A 22,944-nucleotide genomic window follows, 5' to 3' on the forward strand; every position below is an offset into this window, starting at 1 on the left:
GACTCGTAGATAGCTTTCACGTTCACTTTTCTCTTTAGTTATCTGATGGCTTGCAGGAGCCTACCAAGGCCGCATCCACTTCTAAATTCTTTGTACGCTCACAATTCAAGTGTTTTTTTGTTTTTTTTAGTTCCTGTAGGATTTTTGCAAGAAAATATGAGAAACATTCATCATTTATCACTAACACCCACACTTACATATGCTTCATAGTCACATGACTGGAATATAAGCTTCTCAGGATGGTGCTGCCAGTACTGCACCGGCGTAGATGACGTCGCCTCGTTCGGAGGCCGTAACGTGATTGGCTCGCACCATTCCCCTTGCTAAAAAAAAAGAAGAATAAGTGGGGGAAAAAAACATATATTTTAGTAATTATATCAAGGTCTAGCGTTTAGGTTTATATATATATATATATATATATATATATATATATATATATATATATATATATATATATATATATATATATATATATATATATATATATTCGTGCCGTCAAATCGATTAAGCGCATCCAAAATAAAAGTTTGTGTTTACATAATATGTGTGTACTGTATAATTATTATGTATATATACATACATTATGTAAACACAAACTTTTATTTTGAATGTGATTAATCGATTCGCCAGCACTTATGTAAATATATATATACACACATATATACATTAGTGCTGGTGAATTGATTCATTGCATCCAAAATAATCATAGTTTTATGGGTTTTTTTCTTGCTCTTTAACTATTTTTCTTAATCTCTCTCTCCCTTCCTCTGTGATGATATATGGAACCACAGACCAGGATAAACATAAATAATAATAATAATAATAATACTAAACAAGAAGTAAAATAAAATAAATGTTTTGCTTTAACTTAACTTTAATACAATTTTGCTCCAGCACTGAATAATTATTAGTAGTAAAATAAAATACAATAAAAATTAATTCAATTTTTTTTTACTTGGTTCAATAATTAACTAACTAATTGTAATTAATAAATAAATAAATATGTAACTTGCTTCAGCAAATGTTTTAATATATATTTGATCACTTAACTTAGTAGAGTACATGTACGATAATCATAGATTTCTGGAGCGCGGGGTTCAGAATGTAACTAATAGTTGCTAAGCATTTGGTTTAAAGCTTTTTTGTCGCTCTTTTGATCTTTTTCTTTTTTTCCTCCATCTCCCTCTGTGATGATATATGGATCCACAGGGCAGAAAAAAACTGATAAAGGCTAAAAGAGGAAGAGGACGTAAGGGTTTTTTGTCAGCTTTTGTCATTACGTTCGGTGCAATAACTCATTCTATTCACAATCACTACTAAACACACAGGCACACATGTCACTGATAAGCTCACAATGAGAGATCTAAGCCACAACACACTCACAATCGCAAACGCACACACGCTTTAACACACCACTGATTTATTGAGATTCTACCCGGACATAAAGGTGCACAAAGCACAATTGATCACACCAACACTACCAGAGGGGAGTAGTGCACTTGACGCAAATGCACTAACTCACCATACTGACTTGTGCCATCTGTCTCTCTAATTTGGAGCGCGGCACGTCCTCGAAGTAGTTGTCGTTACGTCTGCGCCTGGCGTCAGCCTGCATGATGAGATGCTGGACGTCCAGTGAGCCGGCGTTGGGGTAGGCCTGATTCAGAGACGGGGACAGCTGAGGGGGAGTGTGGTTCCCGGTGGGCTCCTGCGGGAGGGCGACAGAGAAATGGTTTTTGGTGGTTAGCAGGGAGGTTAGTGGAGAAACTGCCATTGGATGAATGGGAAAGCTAACGGAGAGCTTTCTCCAGGGACTTTCTCATTCGAGGTCTGGCTGTGTGCCTGTTTTTGGTTGATGTTTGTGCTTGAATTCATTTTATAGTCATATGGCCCACTGTTTCTATGCTTCAGACAGCCCTCGTCCTTTGATTAAGAAGGAATATAAGCTGTGGCCTAAAGGAACTTTCTATTGCTCTGAACTGGCTTTTGCATCGATTGGAGTCCTGGAAAAGAGGCTGAGGAGGCCTTGCTGCGTTTGAGAGCATCTGTCTGATCCAGCCTGGAAGATCAAGTTAAATCCCTGGAGTGGCTCAGGCCATAAGAATGCCGCAGGATAAGAGCAAATCATACAGAAAGTGACATTTCTCTAAACATTTTGAGGAACAGGATAAAAAAAAATACATACACGCACACAAACATAAAGTCCAACATACATTATGGGTGACATTTAGGAAGAACATTCAATTTATCCTTGCTTGGTGACAGAAAACATAACAGACAGAGTGTGAGGGGAGTTTGTGATTTCTACTCACCCTTAGAGAGATGGCCCGTGGTGGTTTCTGTGGCGGGTCTTCGTGCAGTCGATCTCCGAGTGATGCGAGTATTCTTTTCCTGTGGCCGATCAAATTAATCTTAAGAACCTGAAAGAGAGACAAAGAAAAGTGAGTGCTGTGCATTTAGTTCTGTTTACGCTGGGGGCAAATTCACTACAACTGTGTCACTTGCTTTGTTATTTCCTGTTTATTTAATCTGTCCATGGTATAAAAAAGAAAAAAAAGAAAAAAGAAAAAAAAGAATAAATACAAAATAAAAGAAATGTACTTTTCTCAATAATAATAATAGATAAGAAGTTTAAATAAATAAATAATATAGTTAGTTAGTTAACTAATGATTAAACAAACAATATTTTCACTATAACAATATTATACTTTAATAAAAATGTAACTTGCTACAGTACATTTCCTTTCCCATTGATGTTACTTAGACCACACAGTATATTGTATAATGTTCGGTGTGCAATAAATTGTGAACAGCAATTCTTGCTGACTTGCTAAATCCTCTAAAATAGCCCTGTGCCATATTTCAATAAAGTAATTATATTTTGTTCAGTACAAACAGTGCCTTCTTTCCATCATTTCTTCAGTGAATTGGGTGTAAAATTACACAGACAGCATGGGAAAATAAATGATGCTGCCTCTTTATGTGCACTTCCTGTCTGTTTTATGCAACTAGAACTATTTTTTTTGTGTGTTTGTCCACAAGAGCTTTTGTATTATTGTCTGGGGTGCATCAGGGGTGTAATAACAGTAAAATATGGTCATTAAAGCAGTCAGGTCTTGTTTACTATCTTTGTGGGGACTCTCCATAGAAGTAATGATTTTTATACTGTACAAACTGTATTTTCTATACCCTTACACTAATCCTATCCCTAAACCTACCCACCACCAAACTTTCTGCATTTTTACATAAAATAATAATAATTCTGTATGATTTATAAGCTTGTTTTCTCATGGGGACCTCAATTTAGGCCCCCATGAGTCCCCCTGAAGTTGAAGCGCGCGCACGCACGCACGCACGCACGCACGCACGCACGCACGCACGCACGCACGCACGCACGCACGCACGCACGCACGCACGCACGCACGCACGCACACACGCACACACACACACACACACACACACACACACACACACACACACACACACACACACACACACACACACACACACACACACACACACACTAAACTCTTTATTTTGCAAACTGCCCTATTTATTTCTCTCTCACCACAAACACACACATAAATACGGCAACCTCGATGTACAGGGAATTACTCCACCCAATTAATGAGCATAAAGATTTTGCTGTCTCTCATTTGAGCCATTAGTGTAAACCAGGTTGCACAGCAGCATCAAATGCATGTAAAGAAACCCACTTTAGTCACAACACACACATGGTGGCTTCTCATTGGCTGGCTCATTTCTGTCCCTATAGCAACAATCTTCTCTAGCTTCATTTATAATGATCACTATTTTACCCTAGAAAATTGAATCAATGGGAGGATATTTCCTTTCAGCACAAATCATGGTTTTCAATTACGACATAGTGTCCGTCCGGGAATTGTCAGTCAGATGACCTGCATTATGCTGATGAAGGAGCAGGGCTCTAATAAAAAAAAATCATTTTGACACTAATTTCCACACTTATTTGCAAATTAATCGATTGAATGAATTCAGGCTGAACTGTAGGTTTTTGAATGATTTACTGAAAAAAGAAAAGGAAAAAGAAAAAAATCTTTTGAACAAATTTTACTTTCAGCATGAGAAATATATCTAGCTCATTAAATAGATTTTAGAGCAGATTAGCTAGAAAAATATATATTCACTATATAAATATTTACTTAACACAATATTAAAATCCCCTAAAATGTACAGGTTTTACACAATTAGTCTATGAAAACAGTGTAATTATGGACCAAGCAAACTAATAGCTACAGTATTTATACTGGTCTGAATATGTAATAGACAATTTAACACAATTTTACTGATTGTTTGGATATGCTGTTATAAAAAGTAATCCAGGATACTGAAATTCTTGACTTATTCTTATTTAAAGGTGTGTGAATGAATAGTGTGCTCTTAGAAAAAAGGTTAAATAGGTTTCTATATAGATTATATATATACAAGGAGAAATGCATAATACTTTCATGTTTTTTCTAGTGATATGCATGTTTATGAGCTAATCAATATAAAAATGAATTACAACTAAATCCATAAAATGATTGGCACCCCTAAAAGTTTCTATGAAGTGCCAGACAGAAGCCTTTAAGGTTCCAAATAGAACCTTTCCTGGTGTGTATTTAGTTCTCTACTATTGACTCCCTCACTTCCCAAAAATAACAAATCCACATCTGTCCAATCTAATATAGTACCAGAAACAGAAAGCAGCCAGTCAAAGAAAGGAAAAACAAATGTTTGCAGGCTACACAATTGTTCAAACTGGATAGAATACCTCCATCTTCACGGGCAGAACTTCTTACAGGAGCCGCACATTTTAACGCTCTGTGTTAATGATCCGCTGTGTTTCTCTTCGAAGCTTCTCATGTCTAAAATCGATTTGTGTAAGGAGGTTTAGGACTGTGGGCACCAGAGGCTCATTAACCCTGTTTAAACCCTCTGGAGATGGCATAAACAAGCCGATGTGAAGCAGCCGGCAGCCGTTCTCCCTCAGGCCCAAACGCTGGCCAGATTACAGGTGGTTAGGGCAACAGAGACTGGAACTGGACGGCAAACCCTTCAGGACTACAGCAGGATGTTTGCTCGCTGAAATTAGACAGTCTGCTTGAGATAATTTGCCATTTTGGGAGTTTCAACCACACTAAATGTGATTTCAACGTGCCTGGAGCATTCACATGAGAAATAAAGTGCACAAAAAACCCCACTGCTGTGCCTGTCTGAAGTAGTCAGGCTTGCGTTTTTGACTACTGACATAAAGTCTGGTCCACGTTGCACATTATTCTGGCCAAGAAAAAATCCTGCTCAGTTCCTTGAAGTGATGCGCAATATAGAAACATACATAATACATACCTTTTATTACATATTTCAAAACCATTTAATACACCCATATGTTCCTAGGTATTTCATCTGAAATATTGTAAAACTACCAATGCACAATATAATCGGTATTATATCGGTAAGCATTCAATGTTTTATCGCATCGGCTGATATCTTTAACTCTTTCCTCACCATTGACCAAATTTTTCGGCTTTCCGTGTTTTCACTGTTATATGGTAGGGGGGAGTATTACACAACTTATGAAAAAGTACTGATCAAAACACAAGCGAAGGTGATGTAAAACGCTTGTTGAAAGCAAGCGATATCATATGTATTCATATGCATATGTAAACTAATGCAATCACCAACATTAAACAGCAAATAAATCAAAACTGCCTAATTAGTGGATGCAATGTCGATCCAGGACGAGTTATAGGACTGTGAAGCTTTGGGGGTGTTGATGGACCGATCTAATCCATCTGCATTTTGATCATCGTTCTGAATCCGATCTAGATGTAGTCTTAGACAAAAACAAGTTTTTTTCAGCTTTTTGCACAAAAAAGTTTTGCTTTTTATTTAAACAAACTTACCAACATTCAAGTGTTGATAAAAAAAATAAAAATAAATGCATTAAGCTAGAATAAAACCAAAGTCCCTTTAAGACAAGTAATTTCACTCGGCGGCCATCTTTGAAACACCTCTCAGGCATGCAAGTGCAGCTTCATATCTCTTTGAATGGGAAAACATCAAATTCTCCAAAACTGTTCGCTAAGCTTACGATTAAATTTCATATTTGAAATCACCAATGAAAACTGTCTCATTCATTTTGTTTCTAAACGTTCGAATCATGACAAAAAACAGAATTTTTCAGGCTGGACAAAGCAAATGCGCAGTCCAAAGTGCGCATCTCAGAACACTGCCTGTTTCTATAGCAACTGGAGTTTCTAACAGCTGCAGTGACGCAATGACTTTACTAATCAACGATTGGCTCTTTCTAGGGCTGAAACGATTCATCGAGTTACTAGATTAACTCGATTACAAAAATTCCTCGAGGCAAAATTTCTGCCTCGAAGCCTCGTTAAATTACTATAGACGCAGGGATCTGATTCACACGGACCGCTGTTCAATGTTCAGGAAGCACACCATAGCGCGAGATACATTTTGAATTTAGTTGGCACGATGGCGGAGAGTAAAGATGTCCATAAACGGCAGAGAATGTCTAAAGTTTGGGATCATTACATTCTTAAAAAAGAAGAGAACAAGGTGCAATGTGTCTACTGCAAAGTAGACCTGGCATTCCACAGCAGTACGACTTCAATGGTAACATAGCCTAAGCCTATACATTGATGTTCGCTGATTTTAATCCCATACTGTATTTGTAGCCATGTCGTGATGCGGTTTGACTAGATATGATGTTTAGCTTTGATGTTTTTAAGTAGTAAACGTATTCACGTTCAATTGCAAGAGAGTATAGCCTAAAAAAAAGAACCCCTTCACACACACGCATACACCCTCGTCTCTCTCTCACGCGCCAGTCAGACCAATCGCGGCAATGCATCACATATGCTTAAACTTTTATGTAGCCACGCAACAATAATTTCAGCATGCGTTCACTGTATACACCGGGACGTGACGTTGGGACGCGATTTTTCGAACGGATGCTTTACCTAAAATGCACCGCAATGCAAGTGATGTAAGCCAAATGCAGCGTTCTATTGAAAACGAATGAATGTATTTCTGCCGTACCAAACTGCAATGAAGCAAATGGTCTGACTGGGGCGTCAATCTTCCTCACGCACACACACACACACGTCTGGTTCACAATCTTTGTGGGGATTTTCCATAGACGTAATGGTTTTTATACCGTACATAGGCCTACTGTAGATTCTATCCCCCTACACTGCCCCTGCCCCTAAACCTACCCATCACAGGAGACATTCTGCATTTTTACATTTTCAAAAAAACAAACATAATTTAGTATGTTTATGAATCCATTTACATTCTGTAGGTGATCTCAGGTTTTACTATCCTTGTGGGGACATTTGGTCACACACACACACACACACACACACACACACACACACACACACACACACACACACACACACACACACACACACACACACACACACACACACACACACACACACACACACAGGTTACCATAGCAAATAGGCTCACCCCAGAACTGATATATTATTTGTTAGTAGCCTAATGGTAAATGCTGCAGGTGTAGAAATCTACATAAAACAGATATTTACTTTGATGTACAGTATGAAACCTGTTGTGCATATTAATAAATTAAATAGCTCTTCCTCTTCATTTTCGTTATGCATTATTTGTTTTCTTGTTTAAAAACCACACTCGCAATTTTTTTATCCGATTAATCGACTGATTAAGTGCTAGATTAATCGATTACAAAAAGAATCGATAGCTGCAGCCCGAGCTCTTTCATTTTAAAAGGCGGGGCTTATTCGCCATATTGGGCGTTGCACTTTCTCCCATTCATATGTAATCGGAGTGCACCGTCTTCCTATATATGAAGTCTTTGATAAAACGCTATTTTTTGTTGTTGTTGTTGTTGTTGTTGTTGTTTAAAAGCAGGGGCTCTGTTATGTCTTTTAATATATTGCATGTTCAGATATTCATAAAATATAAACTGTATAAAAACAAAATATTCTTGGGGCCATGAATTTTTTGTGAAAATAATCAGAAACACTGGCAGTAACTGGCAACTTTATTAATAAAACGCTGGAGGGGAAAGAGTTAACTGTGTGTGTTCATGTCCTCTATTTTTATTTAATTTTTTTACCTTTGCCGTCATCTAACACTGACAATGTTATTCTTTAAAAACACTAATAATTGAATTATTCTTTAAATGTAATCTTTAGCAAACCTCAAAATGAATATGTTATATTATAATGCTATGCCTAAAATGACTTTTTATTTTATTTTAATATCGACCATAACATGCAAATAATTATTTATTTTAAAATTATTAGAATGATGACATAGTAGTGTCTACAAAAGTTTGTACAGACCTTTGATCGCGTGAACCTCGCGTGAATTTTGACTAGAAAAGTTCCTTGTATGCAATAATTAGCAGCTCTTGTAAACTTCTGCAGTAAAGCCAGCCAATCAGATCAAAGCCTGCAATCTTAAGAATGTTCTTGCCATTCTTGAAGCCAGCATGCATCAGTGGGTCTTTGAATCTGAGGCACAGGCTACAGATACGCAGAAGTTAATATAAGCTATTTATATTCCCGCACGCATGCCATTGCAGCAGGAAACGGACAAACAAAAGGAGAGAAAACAGGAGGAAATGAACAAAGAGAGTATGCGGAGTGTGTAAGGTTCAGTATCGCCTTACTGCATGACAGTAAAAAGCAGAGGAGACTGAATTTAATTTAAATGCAAATGTGTAGAGCAGGCTGCAGCAGAGATGCAATGTGGCATAGAGGAATACTGTACAGACCGGACGACGGCGCAAACGGCTCTATCACACGAGAGGCGCTCAGATGATATGCATAAGCTTCGCATTACACATGCAGCAGGGGTGATAAAGAGAAGCAGCCATGTGTTTTAATCACTGCGACTGCTCGTGAACATAACCGCACCGCCGGGTACAGTATGCTGACTGCAGTCCTGTATCTTAAAGCTACCGAGAGCTGCATCCTAATTTACATACTAACTGTACTATATATAAGATTAGGATTCATAGTACACTGAAAATAGGTACCTGGATGGCTTTTTTGGTAGATTTTCATGTATCCGTGAATAATTTCTGGGGTAATACTGGCCAAAAGCCCTTGTGCTATGGAAAAGGACTTTGTGACGGTTCTCTTTCGACTTTTTCAGTAGCAGTTTTTAAGTGTATGAACCTCAAAGTAATAACGAGGACGCCTTCAATAAGCATGAGCGAAACAAATTTGTTTAAACCGTTCTCTTACACAAATTGTTGCATTCGATTAAAGGTGCACTGTGTACATTTTAGCGGCATCTAGTGGTGAGGTTGCAAATTGCAACCGGCCACCGCTCACCCCTTCCTTTCGAAGCACATAGAGAAGCTACGGTGGCCCACACAGGACAAAGATGTCGTCGTCTGAGACAGCAGAGAGCAGCTAGCGCTCTGTAGAGAAGTTTGTCCGCTTAGGGCTACTGTAGAAACATGGCGGCAAAAAATGGCGACTTCTCTGTAAGGGGACCCGCGGTGTATGCAGATAGAAATGGCTCATTCTAAGGTAATAAAAACATAACGGTTCATTGTGTAAGGTCTTCATAAACCACTGAAAACATAGTTATGTATATTATATTGCATTTCTGTCCATAGATCCTCATAAATACTACATGGATCTCAAAAAACTAACTGAAGCTGTTGAATTCTACATTGATTGTGCTTTAGGTCTTGGCGTAGAGCTCAAAATGATGCTAAGGTGTGCATTTCCAGGATCCCCCGAACTGCGAGAAACGAATAAGTGCATGTAAAAGTGCCTTATTAAAGCAAGCTTATTATATTTCCGCGCATGCGTCGTGGTGCTTCGTGAGTTCAGAAGCCCAGACAGAAGACAAGAACTTGTTAAATAAAGTCGTTATTCAGATTTTTTTTTGCGCACAAAAACTATTATCGGTGCTTCATAAAATTATTGTAGATCCACTGTAGTGAGATGGACGTCTTTAGTACCTTTTATGGGTCTTGAGAGAGGAAATGTCATTGCTGCCAATGGAGGCCTTTCTGAGCCATCAGATTTCAACAAAAATATCTTAATTTGTGTTCCGAAGATGAACAAAGGTCTTACTGGTGTCGAACAACATGAGGGTAAGTAATTAATGACAGAATTTTCATTTTTGGGTGAACTATCCTTTTAATAAAAACTGTCGCTGCATCCAAAACCTAATACTTCCCTACTATATAGTATGCCAAAAGCAGTAAACCGACAGAGTAGTATGTCTAAATACATAGTATTTGGAAAACAGTAGGCGAAAAGTACCTGGATGACCTACTACTCTGTACTTCAGCAAAGATTCTGAATTGCGCATTAGATGGACACTTTACATTCCCATGAGGCCACAGGAGAAGATTTATGAATGGCAGTGAAGCAACACTGCAGACGGTAGTAGGCCACATGACATAAAACATGGCGGATATTGTACATCTGAATTTCATTCATACTATCCATATTCATACTATATAGAACATACTTTTTAACTGTTGCAAAGTAAATACAAATTCAAATGTAATTCCTACTCAGGCAGTAGGCTATGCGATTTCAGACGCACCATGAGATTCTGCTGTGAAAGAGACCCTGGAACCTGTTAGTGTGTAAACACCCAATTGCTTTTCAGGACATTACAGTGCAACTGCCGTTATACAGCACACTGCTGACCTTTCAAATCCGAAATCTTAATTTGCGACAAATTCATGCAGCCAAATAAGAGTGTTTATCTGCCAACCAGTTAGTCCTATTTGACACTTAATCAGGCAGATTCTCATTGTGCATTCATTGGACAAAGAAAATCAGCGAGTGTGTGAAAGATTTGGCCGCTCTGTAAAAAGAGAGCAGCACACACCAGAGAGACCATTGACATTTGTACACAATAACTGAAGTACTGTTAAAACATTCATCTATTTCATGTGTAATGGAGTCTTGTGCATTCTCTTCCTTTCTGTGGGTGTAATTGCTGCAGTGTTGGATGTAAAATGACAGTTAATCCCATTAGATTAGAGAAAGTGAGCAGGAAGCAGGTCTGAAGAGGGATTAACCTCTGCGGTCCAGCGGCAGGAGAGTAATCACACCAGACGCGCACAAACTTGTGATTCTGAAACATGTTGACATGGACATCCTTTAAGGGGCTGATACACATACACACACACACACACACACACAAACAGACACACACAAACAGACACACACTCTTCTATACCAGTTAAATATGCAGAGACAACTATACAGTACTTATGTCATTCGGCAGCTGATTCTCCCCAAACATTTCTCATTTCCCCAACTAGCTTGACACAGCAACTAATGGGAGATTGTTCAGGAAACCTGTTATGGTTATTTTTTAATTTTAGCAATTTTTTATTGTGCTTTTGTCACTTATTAGTTGTTATTTTATATTTCCATTTAGATTTATTTTTTAGCAGTTTTAGTCATTTTAGTACTTCTTAAACTTACTTTATTTCAGTCAATTGTCAAGTTAAGTTTAACTTTTCCAATCTATACTACAGTGCTCCAAAAAATTTATATTTTATTAAAATGTTCTTTCCCCTCTGAAATTATTTTCCTTTTTGACTGATGTTAACTAGGTCAGGGACCAACCGGATGAAAAACACATATTAAACTGGCCTAAGTTGGTTTGCTCATCTAAAGTAGTTCTAACAGCCTGGTCAGGCTGGACTGAGAGCTGGTTTTAGAGAGGTTTTGGACACTTTTCAGTAGATCAGGTCAGAAGACCAGCTGGCCACCCAGATAAACCCACTAGGCATCAACTTGGCCAGGCTGGAAGACCATCTTAAACTAACTAAACCCAGTTTAAACAAGGTAAGACCTATAAATCAGCTTAGAATTAGAATTTCCAGCAGGGTAAGGTAAGCGAATATCAAAATAGGTGTTTCTAAACCAAAAGCCTTTCTAAAACAATGAAATCATTAACAAAGCAATTTAATACCGGTTGATGTGAATGCAAAAAGAATTCACATAAGGCCCAAGAATATGCTTTTTTTGTTCTCTAGAAAGACTTCAGATAAGACTGCAAATGCAATAACAGTAAATAATTACTTTTTTTAACCACTACAATTGGTATATTCAAGATGCTCTCAACAAACTTGGTGAACTTGGTCGAGGTCACAAAGCTTCTTTAAAAAAGTGTTTGGTTCCATTTTCGTAAGTAATGTCCACTAATCTCAATCAATTCTTGATGATCCAATCAAGTCCTGCCTTACAATGGTGTTGCTGACCATCCAAATTCACTCCGAAATACGTCATAAGGGTAATATGCGCTGCAAATACCGTTTGAAGACTGCAAAGCGAAAGGTTAAAACTCCATATGTAAAATGTCTCTATAAAGATCAAGCTCTTCTTTAAAGGTCAGGTCAGGCCAAAGCAATACTCCACAGCTACACAACTCTCTATGATCTCATGCTTGAGGCACCAGCAGACATAAGAAATAGAGCTCAGAATGAGTTGTGGTATGGATGAGCAGTTCCTCCTAATTGCGGGAGCTGAGGCGCAGAGGCCTGTCTGGTGGGGAGGATGTGAATACAGTACTGTTTGTGCTTACAGCAGCATTCGTGCATTGGATTTTAATGAACTGGGAAACACAAAGTCCCACTTTTATTCACCTGCTTACACAGTTTTCCACCTCCATTCCACAATCCAACGCTCCACAACCCAACAATCACGGGAGAACTTACCAATGTTTACTTTTTAAAATGTGACTGCTACATTCGATTTCATTCTGTTCCTTTCTTCCTTAACCCCTTTATGAACAAAGATCACAGACAGCCCTAAATTATTGTTGTTCAACATTCACTCCATGTTAAAACATCACACTCCTACTTGATCTGGACAGACTAGTATCATTAGAAAGATTTAAGACTCCAGCTTCGATATTTCACCACACTGTAAAAAAAAGTCAGCAAAAATATGTCACAATGTACTCTATAAATATGAAGGATAAATATGATTTGTGTATTGTTTTTTTTTTTAACAGGTGTTTTACCTGTATTTTGAATTACATATTGCATTAGTTTGAGTTGTAAAGGTTAACGGAAATTTCCGTAAAATTACTGGATAATGTCCTGGGCCCTGGCAGAAAATTACCAGTACATTTTCTGTTTTTATTTTTTACAGTGCACGGTTTACGATAAAACTAGGTTGCAGTGACATTAATTTCTTAATTTAAGTCAGGAGTGCAAAATAATCAATCTGTTTTTTATAGAATAATTCAGTTCATTCATATTCTCTCACGTCTGATCAGGTTAATTTGTGTTCACATAGATGCAATAGACAGCGTCTGCGCATATTTGGAGATATACTGATTTATTCTCACATGTTTGCTAAATATTCAGTCATACAGAATATAATTTATATTAATTTCCTACTGAATTATGCAACATTCAGAGCTGAGAGTGCTCAGAGCACACTCTGTTGCTCCTGTTCCTAGTTTGCGTCAGTTATGACTCAGAGCGCTCATTCGATCTGGAGCTGTCAATCATCTTACGTGACCATAATTCCTGCCTTTCTGGGTGACGCTGACCAGTACACTTCCTCGTTCTGAGCTCCATGATCAACACCAAAGAAATATCTCTACACGTGAAACAAGAAGCTAATAAACACATGATTACGATAGTATATGGATTGTGTGTGATTTCCATGCGATTTGGTGTATTTTCATATCAATAATGGATGTTTACATTATAAATGCTAAGCGGGTGTAGCGATTGACTGCATATAAAAAGCTAACATAACATATTTCAACAGCATTATATGACTAAAATCCACATTAGATCGCGATCGGAAGTTGATACAAACATTCAATGGTGGTTTAAAGTTAATTCTGCGTAAAATTGTAATATGAATCTTTTAAATTGTGTTATGTAGCTTGATGATAATTGCAGCTTTAATGCACCTGTCACACCACAAACTAATTTGTTTAAAGAATTCACATAAGGTCCCGAGAATATGCTTTTTTGTTCTCTAGAAAGATTTCAGATAGACTAATAAGTAGATGGGCAAGCCAAGCAATGCCAGAATAAAGGCTAATAATGGCTGAATACAAAGAAAATAATAATGAAGATTAGGTCTCATTCACGGCTGAGGTGTGAAAGGTTTGTCGAGTGAGAACAATAGAAACATGAATGGGAAAGTTCTCCTCGCCAGACATTAGAGTGCAAATGGGTGTTTATAGGGCAATAAAATATTTTATTAGCATCTTATCAGCCTTCTCTAAAAACTCCCATGACATGGTCTAATAAATGTTTCATAAAATTCATAGATTTAAAGATAACATCCTCAGATTTGAAATGAAGCATGAGCAGACCTGTGGCATCAGCTTCATTGTTTCTAGTTTCAACGATACAAGATACGACACTTATTTTAAAATTTTTATGTTTGAGCTTATATATCTCCATATAATAACAGTCTGAGTAATTCTGAGTCTTGAACTTTAAACTCTCAATTGTCAGCTCAATTGGTTATGTGTCTATTCAGAATGACTTATGAGCAGAAACCTTTTTGTTTTGGGCATGTAATATATGCCCCACTTGCCAAAATGTGGGGCAAGGGGTTAAGAACGACTTGTCGACTAATCGTTCAAATAACCCACTGACTAGTCAATTATCAAAATAAGTTGTTTTTCACATTGCTACCACCACCATTTCTTCCATTTTCTTTCTCTCTCTGATGGGCAACATGGGAAGCACATTGATTGGCTAATGAGCTGTAAAGCTCACATGATTGGTTGAGTGACCTTTAAGCCCACGAGAACCAGCCGTAAGCACTTTGGTTTCTTCTGCTTGACGTCACCCTTCCATCTCAATCTCTCTCAGTACCTCAATATTTTTTCTTATGGCATAAAATCTTTCCCTTGAAATGCAAAATACCATGTGGCATGTCTGCCTTGCTACAGCGGACTGAATGTAGAGAGCCAATCACAGCAGACATAACAGGTTTTTATTGCCAGGATTACTAGCCAACACAACCCACACAGTGAACGTAATGAGGTCTAGTGTACGTGTGTGTACAATGTGTCCACAAATCTTCCTGATCTCCTGCGTTCTGGGGCTACTTTAGCGGTCTACACGGATTTGCTTGGAACAGCACTTATTTGTTCGTTTTTCATCACTAGTATTGGCGGTTTTCACGCCACTGAAGGACGTTGCTAACGCTGATGCTTCTTGGTGTCCAGCCACAACTAGCCTCCTCAGGAGCCAAATCCAGTACCAACCATTGCAGGTATGATTCAAACAAGCCCAAGGCCACCATCGCCACGGCAACTCGCCGTTATCCGTCTCAGATCCATTTATAACCAGCGCCTCCCAACCAGGGGACAACTGGAAAGGAACCAGAGCCTGCCAGTTACCTAGCAACTATGGAGCGAGTGCTGGTGCTATGCGTAAAAATCCAGCAGGCCTCTGAGGCAACGTAAAGGATATACAGCAGTGCTCCGGACCAATACTGCGAGGTTCGATTGCGAGTGAGGACGTGATGAGCCAATGAGGGGACGTGTCACATTTCAGCCTTTACCAATGATAATAAGGAAATGCAGCGGTGTGAATCCGGCTCTATGCAGGGATCAGAAGGAATCAAGAGGAAAAAGTCAGCCTCCAACACAAAGACGAGGAGAAAAAAAAAAGACGTCATGACAGTTTCTCTCATTTCTCTCTCACTTTCTACACGCATTCTCACTCCTTCTCTCACATACTCCTACTCATTCTAGCACAAAAACCCACAGACGTGCCAGACCAAGAATAAAACTGTGGAACATGCAGAAAAATCAAGCTGTACAGAACATTAGTGGGAAAAATTTTATTTTTCTTAATAGTAAAGACGTGCAAAATTGCATGTTGTCAAAAATGACTAATTGGTGGGTGGCTTGAACAACTAGTCGACTAATCGGCCTTTAGGAAACAAATAGGCTGACCAGATCAGATACGTTTCTTACATAAGGCACATTCTTGCGTTTAAACCCAATGTTTTCAATTCTTTAAGGGGAATGAATTTAACAAGACAACTTTTCTGGAAGACTTCTACCTTAGCACGACGCTCTAAAGACATTTATATATACATTTTATATTTATATTTTTTCAAAAATATACACCCACTCTTCATTGTATTTTTGATCAAATAAATGCTCACCAAGACGACATTTATTTGATCAAAAATACAGTAAAAACAGTAATATTGTGAAATATTATTATAACTAAAATAATATTTTTTTATTTTGATGTATTTACTTCTGTGATGGCAAAGCTGAATTTTCAGTGTCTTCAGTGTCACATGATCCTTCAGAAATCATTCAAATATGCTGATTTGGTGCTCAAGAAACATTTTTTTGATTCTTTGATGAATAGAAAGCTAAAAAGTAGATTTTAACAAATTATTATCTTTAGTAACAATATAAATGTCTTCACGGCCTCATTTGGTCAATTTAATGCATCCTTGCTGAATAAAAGTATCTAAAAAAACTTTTGAAAGTTACTGTAAATAAATTTGATATATTTTTAGGACAACCATCATGACCCATCTGAACTAAATAGGCCATTTCCACATAAGTGCATAAGAAATGCAATGCCCTAATCCAATATAAATCAAATCAGTAAAGCAATCACGCAACACATAGTACATCAAATCCGTTCCAAATTAATCTCATAAAGTGATCATCTAAAACAGGCTTGCTTGTGGTGCTAAGAATCTAGTTTTAGTCTGCGCTCGCCGCTGTCGACAGCGACATAAGGACCAACAGCAGGCAGATCAACAGCATTAGACCGACAGCCCTGTCACATCCTGCACAGCACCAGGCCGCTGATTGGATCCAAGCTTCAAAACACCACAGGATAAACCAGCAGAGGGCCCGGAAGTGTCCTCGCATGGCGCCTGCACCCTACACAGAATGATAGATCTTACTTTTATATAAGCGGAAACTCTTAACTGGACAAATTCTTATTCATAACTGGCTCAAAAAAGTCAGACGTGACTACTGTAGCCTGTTAACGCGGTGTAAAATCACTAGCTAAGACGGCAGGAGGAGATTTACGCTCAACTGCCTGATGTCAGGTCTGATATGACTGTAGTGATGATGGATCAGATCAGTGCAGACGCTGCAGTCAAGTACTACATGTGTAACACATTCCTTCAAAGCCAACATGAAGCGGGATTCGAAACCCCTTTTATTTCCGCAACATGGGACGTTTCTAAATGAGACGGGACTTCAAGTTGACATCCGCTGAAGAGAAATATAAACACTAAAAGCTACCTCTAGGACAACTTGGACTGTCCAGAGAAGAAGATTCTGGGAAGTAGCTTCGCGTTTGATCCATTTATTTTAAGAAGGACTGTGTGCTCTTCCTTCTAAACTGCAGATTTGAGCCTTCAAATTCAACGCAAATCTGTGGAATGCTTTAAGACAGTGAAATAACTTGCTCTGTGGCTGGACAGGACTGAAGCCATGCTGAATAATTGATCAAAAGATAAATGCTATATAGGCTGATGTGAGTACACACACACACACAAACAGGCAAACATTTTGCAAGGGATATAAGCTCTGTACTTCACCCTGGAAGCGAAAAAGCATTTAACTAACTTTTATCCTCCTTTATTTTGGCTTTGACATCACAGCACAGGACAGTAGATAATAAAGGGCTTTGGACTGTATATGTTCCTGTGGGGCTTTCAGCCAATCAGCTCAAATCATGATGTCATAATGTAATTTATATGCAGCTCAGGTGATTGGCTCAAAAAACATCAAAAATTAGCAAAGATGGCAGACTTCAAATCATATACGCCAATCTGGTATTACAGAGCGAATTGTGAATAACTTGGTTTATATTAAATCCTCAGTTATAGCTAGTGTAAAATGACCAAGTTAAAGTAGTGTACAGTTTACCTGAATGCATAAGTGTGCGTTTTCAATCCACACTGCAGTGCTGTACCTTCAGACTCATTAATGCTAATAAGGTGTGTGAAACTAGAGCATCCCCGAACAACTTCCTCCATTCCTTTGACAGGAAAAAACCATCTGGAACTGTGGTGAACTACATAAAAACCCCACCCCGGTAAAAAACGTACCCCCCAAAAAATTCCAAAAATCTAGCCTCTGGCAAAGTTAAAAGGAAAGAAAAGCTCTGTGAGAACATTTTGGCACACCCTCCGAGACTTCAAAGCTTATTGGCAGCTTTATTTGTGTTATGAGGAAGCTTACACCTCAAGCCCCATCCACATGTGGATGGCGTAGCTGTGAGATTACGTTTAATACACCAGGGCTGATCCATAGCACAGCAGGTCCCACTTTCATTATGCAACACCGCCTCACTGCTGTTCTGTTCTGATCCTTCGTGACTCTTTCACTGCTGACTGCAGAACTGAACTAATGCAACCTAAAAGGAGACGTCTGCCTGCCTTTTCATCCCATAGTCATCGCTCTGTCATCTAAATATTACGTGGGCCATGAGGTTAACGCTTTGGCTTTAGAAAGTCCAGGAGGCAAGTGTATACACGCACACAACAATGAAGGAATGTACATGGGTAGTTGAGGCATTCTGAGTGATATTACAGAATGATTTGAATATACAACATACATTATACAGAACTATATAAATTCATAAAATAAAACATATAAATGTATAAAAACATTTACAAAAATCATTTTAAAACATGTGATTTTTGCTAAAGATTATTTAATAGCCTTATTAAAGTATTAATCTTTTATAAAGATTAACTTTAAGTGAATGTTAGATGACAGCAAAAGTAATCTAAATGTAAAAATATGGGAATGAGCAGCATTCACTATTAATTACACAGTATCAGTTGATTTTTTATTTTTTTTTAATCTAATTTTGGCTGATAACCGATATGGTACATGCAATACTCTGTCTAAAACTATTTTAAATGTCAACTAGCCACATACACAGACTCAAACTAAGGCATTCACCGCTGCATGTGAACACACGCACTTCATATACTGTAAACTGAACAGCGTATAAATCGAGTGTGACGCGTAAAATCACCAAAGTAATAAAGAAACTACAGTAGCTGGGGATGACAAATCACTCAATGACATAGAAAAGAAACGGTCAATGTTTAGCAATAAAAGCAGGTGAAAATGCAAGAAAACAGTGGCTGGTGCTGCAGCGAGAGAACAAAAGCTTTAACAGTGCATTAATCTAAAAAAAAAAAAACAACTAGAGGCAGCACAATCCCTTATAATCCACCTTCTGCTTCACTCTTCCTCCAGTGCCAGTGACTTACCCAGAGTTTCGGCGCTCATTCGTGCAGTCAAGTCCTCCGTTCCCAAACATCCAAGAGCCCTTGCGAGTGTCCTGACCTGCCTTGACAAGCTGCCTCAACTCTCTTATAAAGCGCTGTGATGCATCACCTCAAAGCTCAAATGAACATGCATATTTGTGTGGCGGCAGATCTTTTCAGTCTCTCTTCTCCAGGCTTCTCACGCTATCAAACCGCAGAGGTTTGTACTCCAGCAACAACGATCTCTGTCTGAACACGTCACTCTTTTCTCCTCCTCCTGCCTTCTCTTGCTCCTCATTCACGCTCTCCGCCTGTTACTATGGATACCCTGCTCCCATCCAGCGAGAAGCCGCTGCGTTCGCGTGCCGTAGCGGGAGTGCAGCGCAGGTGACCGTTTCCTCGACTCGTGAAGCAGTGTGAGACGGGAGACTGAACGTCCTTAACTCACTCTCTGCTTTCTCCGCCTCACTCTCCCATATCTGTTTCCCCTCCCTCTCTCGCTCGCTCTCTATTTCTCTCTCTCTCTCTCTCTCTCTCGCTCTCTCTCTCTCCGAAGCTTCATTGTTTAACGTGAGTTCCAGCGCTCGGCTACTGCACACTGCAGTAAGATTGCGATACATTCATCATGGTCTCATTTGTTCTCATCAGCCTAAGTCTGGTTGCCAACATTTCAGAGTTGGCTGTTGGGAAACATGACTGTCATGTTCACACTGATACACAAACACAAACACCAACAGGATTAACACATTGATCCAATGAAACCCAACAAGCGTAGAAGTTGCTGTTTGTTGGGGCAGCCTAAAATGGCCTTAATCCAACTGGCTTGTGGTCTGTCCTAATCCTTAAGGCTAGTACACAAACACAGACATGACAATTATGGCTCCCGACATTCGCAATGTGTGAGGGATATACGTACATACAGGTTATACTTTATAAAGACACCTGACGGAAATAGATTTCTGCAACAGAGCTCTTTACTTGCCTCTTTACACAAAAAGCTTGATATATCTGTACCATATTGGTTATCGTCGATATGAGAGCTTTTTTGTTAATGTTTATTATTATTAATTATTAATTTTATGCAAGCGAAAACTCTTAACTGCGCAAATTATCAACAGATAATGGAAACTTAATAGTACGTGCCAATTTCCACAATTTTTTTCCCCATTTAGATCACCTGTGATTCATCTAATGCTCACTTAAAGTTAACATTTAAAAACACTAGTAATTACACAAATACACTACCGTTCAAAAGATTGGGATCAGTAAGATTTTTAAAAGAATTTAATACTTTTATATGCATTAAATTGAACAAAAGTCACAGTAAAGATGTTTATAATTTAATTTTTCAAATAGATGCTGTTGTTTAATATTTTTTATTCATCAAAGAATCAGGCTTGTCATAAGCTACACAACTGTTTTCAGCATTGACAATAATCAGAAATGTTTCTTGAAGATAATTTCCGACAAATTATGTTGCATTGAAGACTGGAGTACTGCTGAAAATTCAGCTTTTTGCTTTATTTTTGATCAAATAAATGCAGACTTGGTGAGCATAAGACATCTTTCAAAAGCATTAAAAAAACCGTACCAACTTTTTAGCACTAGTTTATGGCATAATGTAAAGTTGTTATCGCAAAATACGCCCAAATAGTTTTGTGTCTGTTATGATGCAAAACAGACAACCTTATAACCCTTATTATATATTTGACAAGAAATGTTGGTAGAGCTTTATTTTGTAGTCCTGTTCCCCATGTACATACTACAGACTTATTATAGTAATTACAATAACTGGGTACTAATCCTGAACCCTCCCCTAAACCTAACCTTAACCAATGTAGTTACCTTATATTAATCAGTACTTTCTTAGTTAAGTACACATACTGTAAAATAAAGTGCAACCGAAATATTGTAAGAATTAAAATTACCATTTTGACAGATTTTTGCTAATTTTGACAGATTTTTGCTAAGCTTTGACAGACTGACACAAAACCAGGCCAGCTATATTTATAACAAAACAAAAACGTTCAGCTAAACAGTTCAGCGATTGTTATATAATTATATAATATTATTTGACTGCGGAAAGACCAATCAGAATCCAGTATTCCACTGAGCCGTGTAATAAATACATTTTACTGTTTGAAACCCAAGCCTCCTTCATGAACGTCATGCTTAATCTATTTTTATGAGGGCGCTTGGTGACCGTCCTTAAGAAACAGCCCTCTCACGGGCCGCTGGGGCGTGAGGGGCCACTGGATCATCTTGATACCCATCAGCAGGATCTGTACTAGGGGAATAATCTCAGCTCACCCCCACCCTGAGAACAACACTTGCATGGTCATGTGCCAAAAATGTGTGTCAGTATGCGTCAATTCAACACATGAACCCACAGGCCTACCCACCCACACTCATACATATACAGCACACACACACACACACACACACACACACACACACACACACACACACACACACACACACACACACACACACACACACACACACACACACACACACACACACACACACACACACACACACACACACACACACACACACACACACACACACACACACACACACACACACACACACACACACTTACATATACAGAACATCCCTCAATGTGTCTTTTGGTATTAAAGCAAATGTTTTGTCATCGTTAAGGTGTGAGGGAGTGTAATACGGATGCCAAAAGGAAAGAACAGATAGACAGAGAAAAAGGGGGAGACTTTGCGTGTGTGTGTGTGTGTGTTTGATGGGCCTGCTGTGTTAACGAAGGCAGTAGCCATCTGCTAGTGTAAGAAAAGACAATTTGCAATCTGTGCATTTGGAGAGGTGACAGGAAGTAATGAAAACAGGAATGCAACACAAAGGACATGGAAACTCATTATAACACACACACACACATACACACACACAGTCTGTGAATCGTAAGTGTTGGACCACGCACACTTAAAGGATACATGCCCTTACACACTTACTCACACACAAACACGTCAGTTTTGAATCATCCGTACTTCACGCAAGCTGTCTCTATGGTAACTACCGCTAGCAGTCATGGCAACCGGGTAACAGTTGTCAAAAAAACGAGCTAAACTATTATTACGAGCTAAATGACTTCTGACCGCCTACCAACACGACCCAAGCACGGCTAACATTAACCAGAAAACCAGCGGCTGCCGGGAAACACAACTTGGCACAACATGTGACATGAAAGAACAAGCGCTATTTAAATACATTATACACGATGGTAACAATCAGAACTGCGCTAAAAATACATACCGTACAAGTCGTAAAAAATGTCATATAAAGCATTTTAAACATTTCTGTCTTGTACCCAAAACCATTCGTGTAAACTGATGGAGGCTGACCTTATTCACCTTCCAACAGAAAACTACCACAGCAATATGAGTGCATTTTAAAAAGCCACAGGCTTGCGGCCGCCCGTCCATAAGTGTCCAAATACTCCATTTGGTTGAAAACAATTCCAGGCTGGTTTGGATGGATTTTGATTGGGGATTAAGATCATGATTTTCCAACTACAACTAAGAGATGGTAAAAATCAATAATTATAATAAATAATAATTTCCCTTTACAGTGATGGTCACAACATAGAAAATAAAAAGTACTGTTACGATAATGTTTG

At 38.5% G+C, this 22,944-nt stretch overlaps 1 protein-coding gene across 12 annotated transcripts in view; it reads right to left on the minus strand.

Annotated features, from left to right (window-relative positions):
* The window catches only part of anks1b (ankyrin repeat and sterile alpha motif domain containing 1B), a 239,810-nt gene that overhangs the window by 15,031 nt on the left and 201,835 nt on the right, over window positions 1-22,944 (minus strand). For all 12 annotated transcript variants that reach the window (XM_079818229.1, XM_079818230.1, XM_079818227.1 and 9 more), the window contains 3 exons: window positions 2,313-2,420; window positions 1,523-1,708; window positions 198-323 (listed from right to left, as the gene is read on the minus strand). In XM_079818229.1, the coding sequence (XP_079674355.1) occupies window positions 198-323; window positions 1,523-1,708; window positions 2,313-2,420 (420 nt within the window). The remainder of the gene's footprint in view (window positions 1-197; window positions 324-1,522; window positions 1,709-2,312; window positions 2,421-22,944) is intronic.

Source organism: Gobio gobio, assembly GCF_949357685.1.
Source record: "Gobio gobio genome assembly, chromosome: 5".
Classification (NCBI taxonomy): Eukaryota; Metazoa; Chordata; class Actinopteri; order Cypriniformes; family Gobionidae; genus Gobio; species Gobio gobio.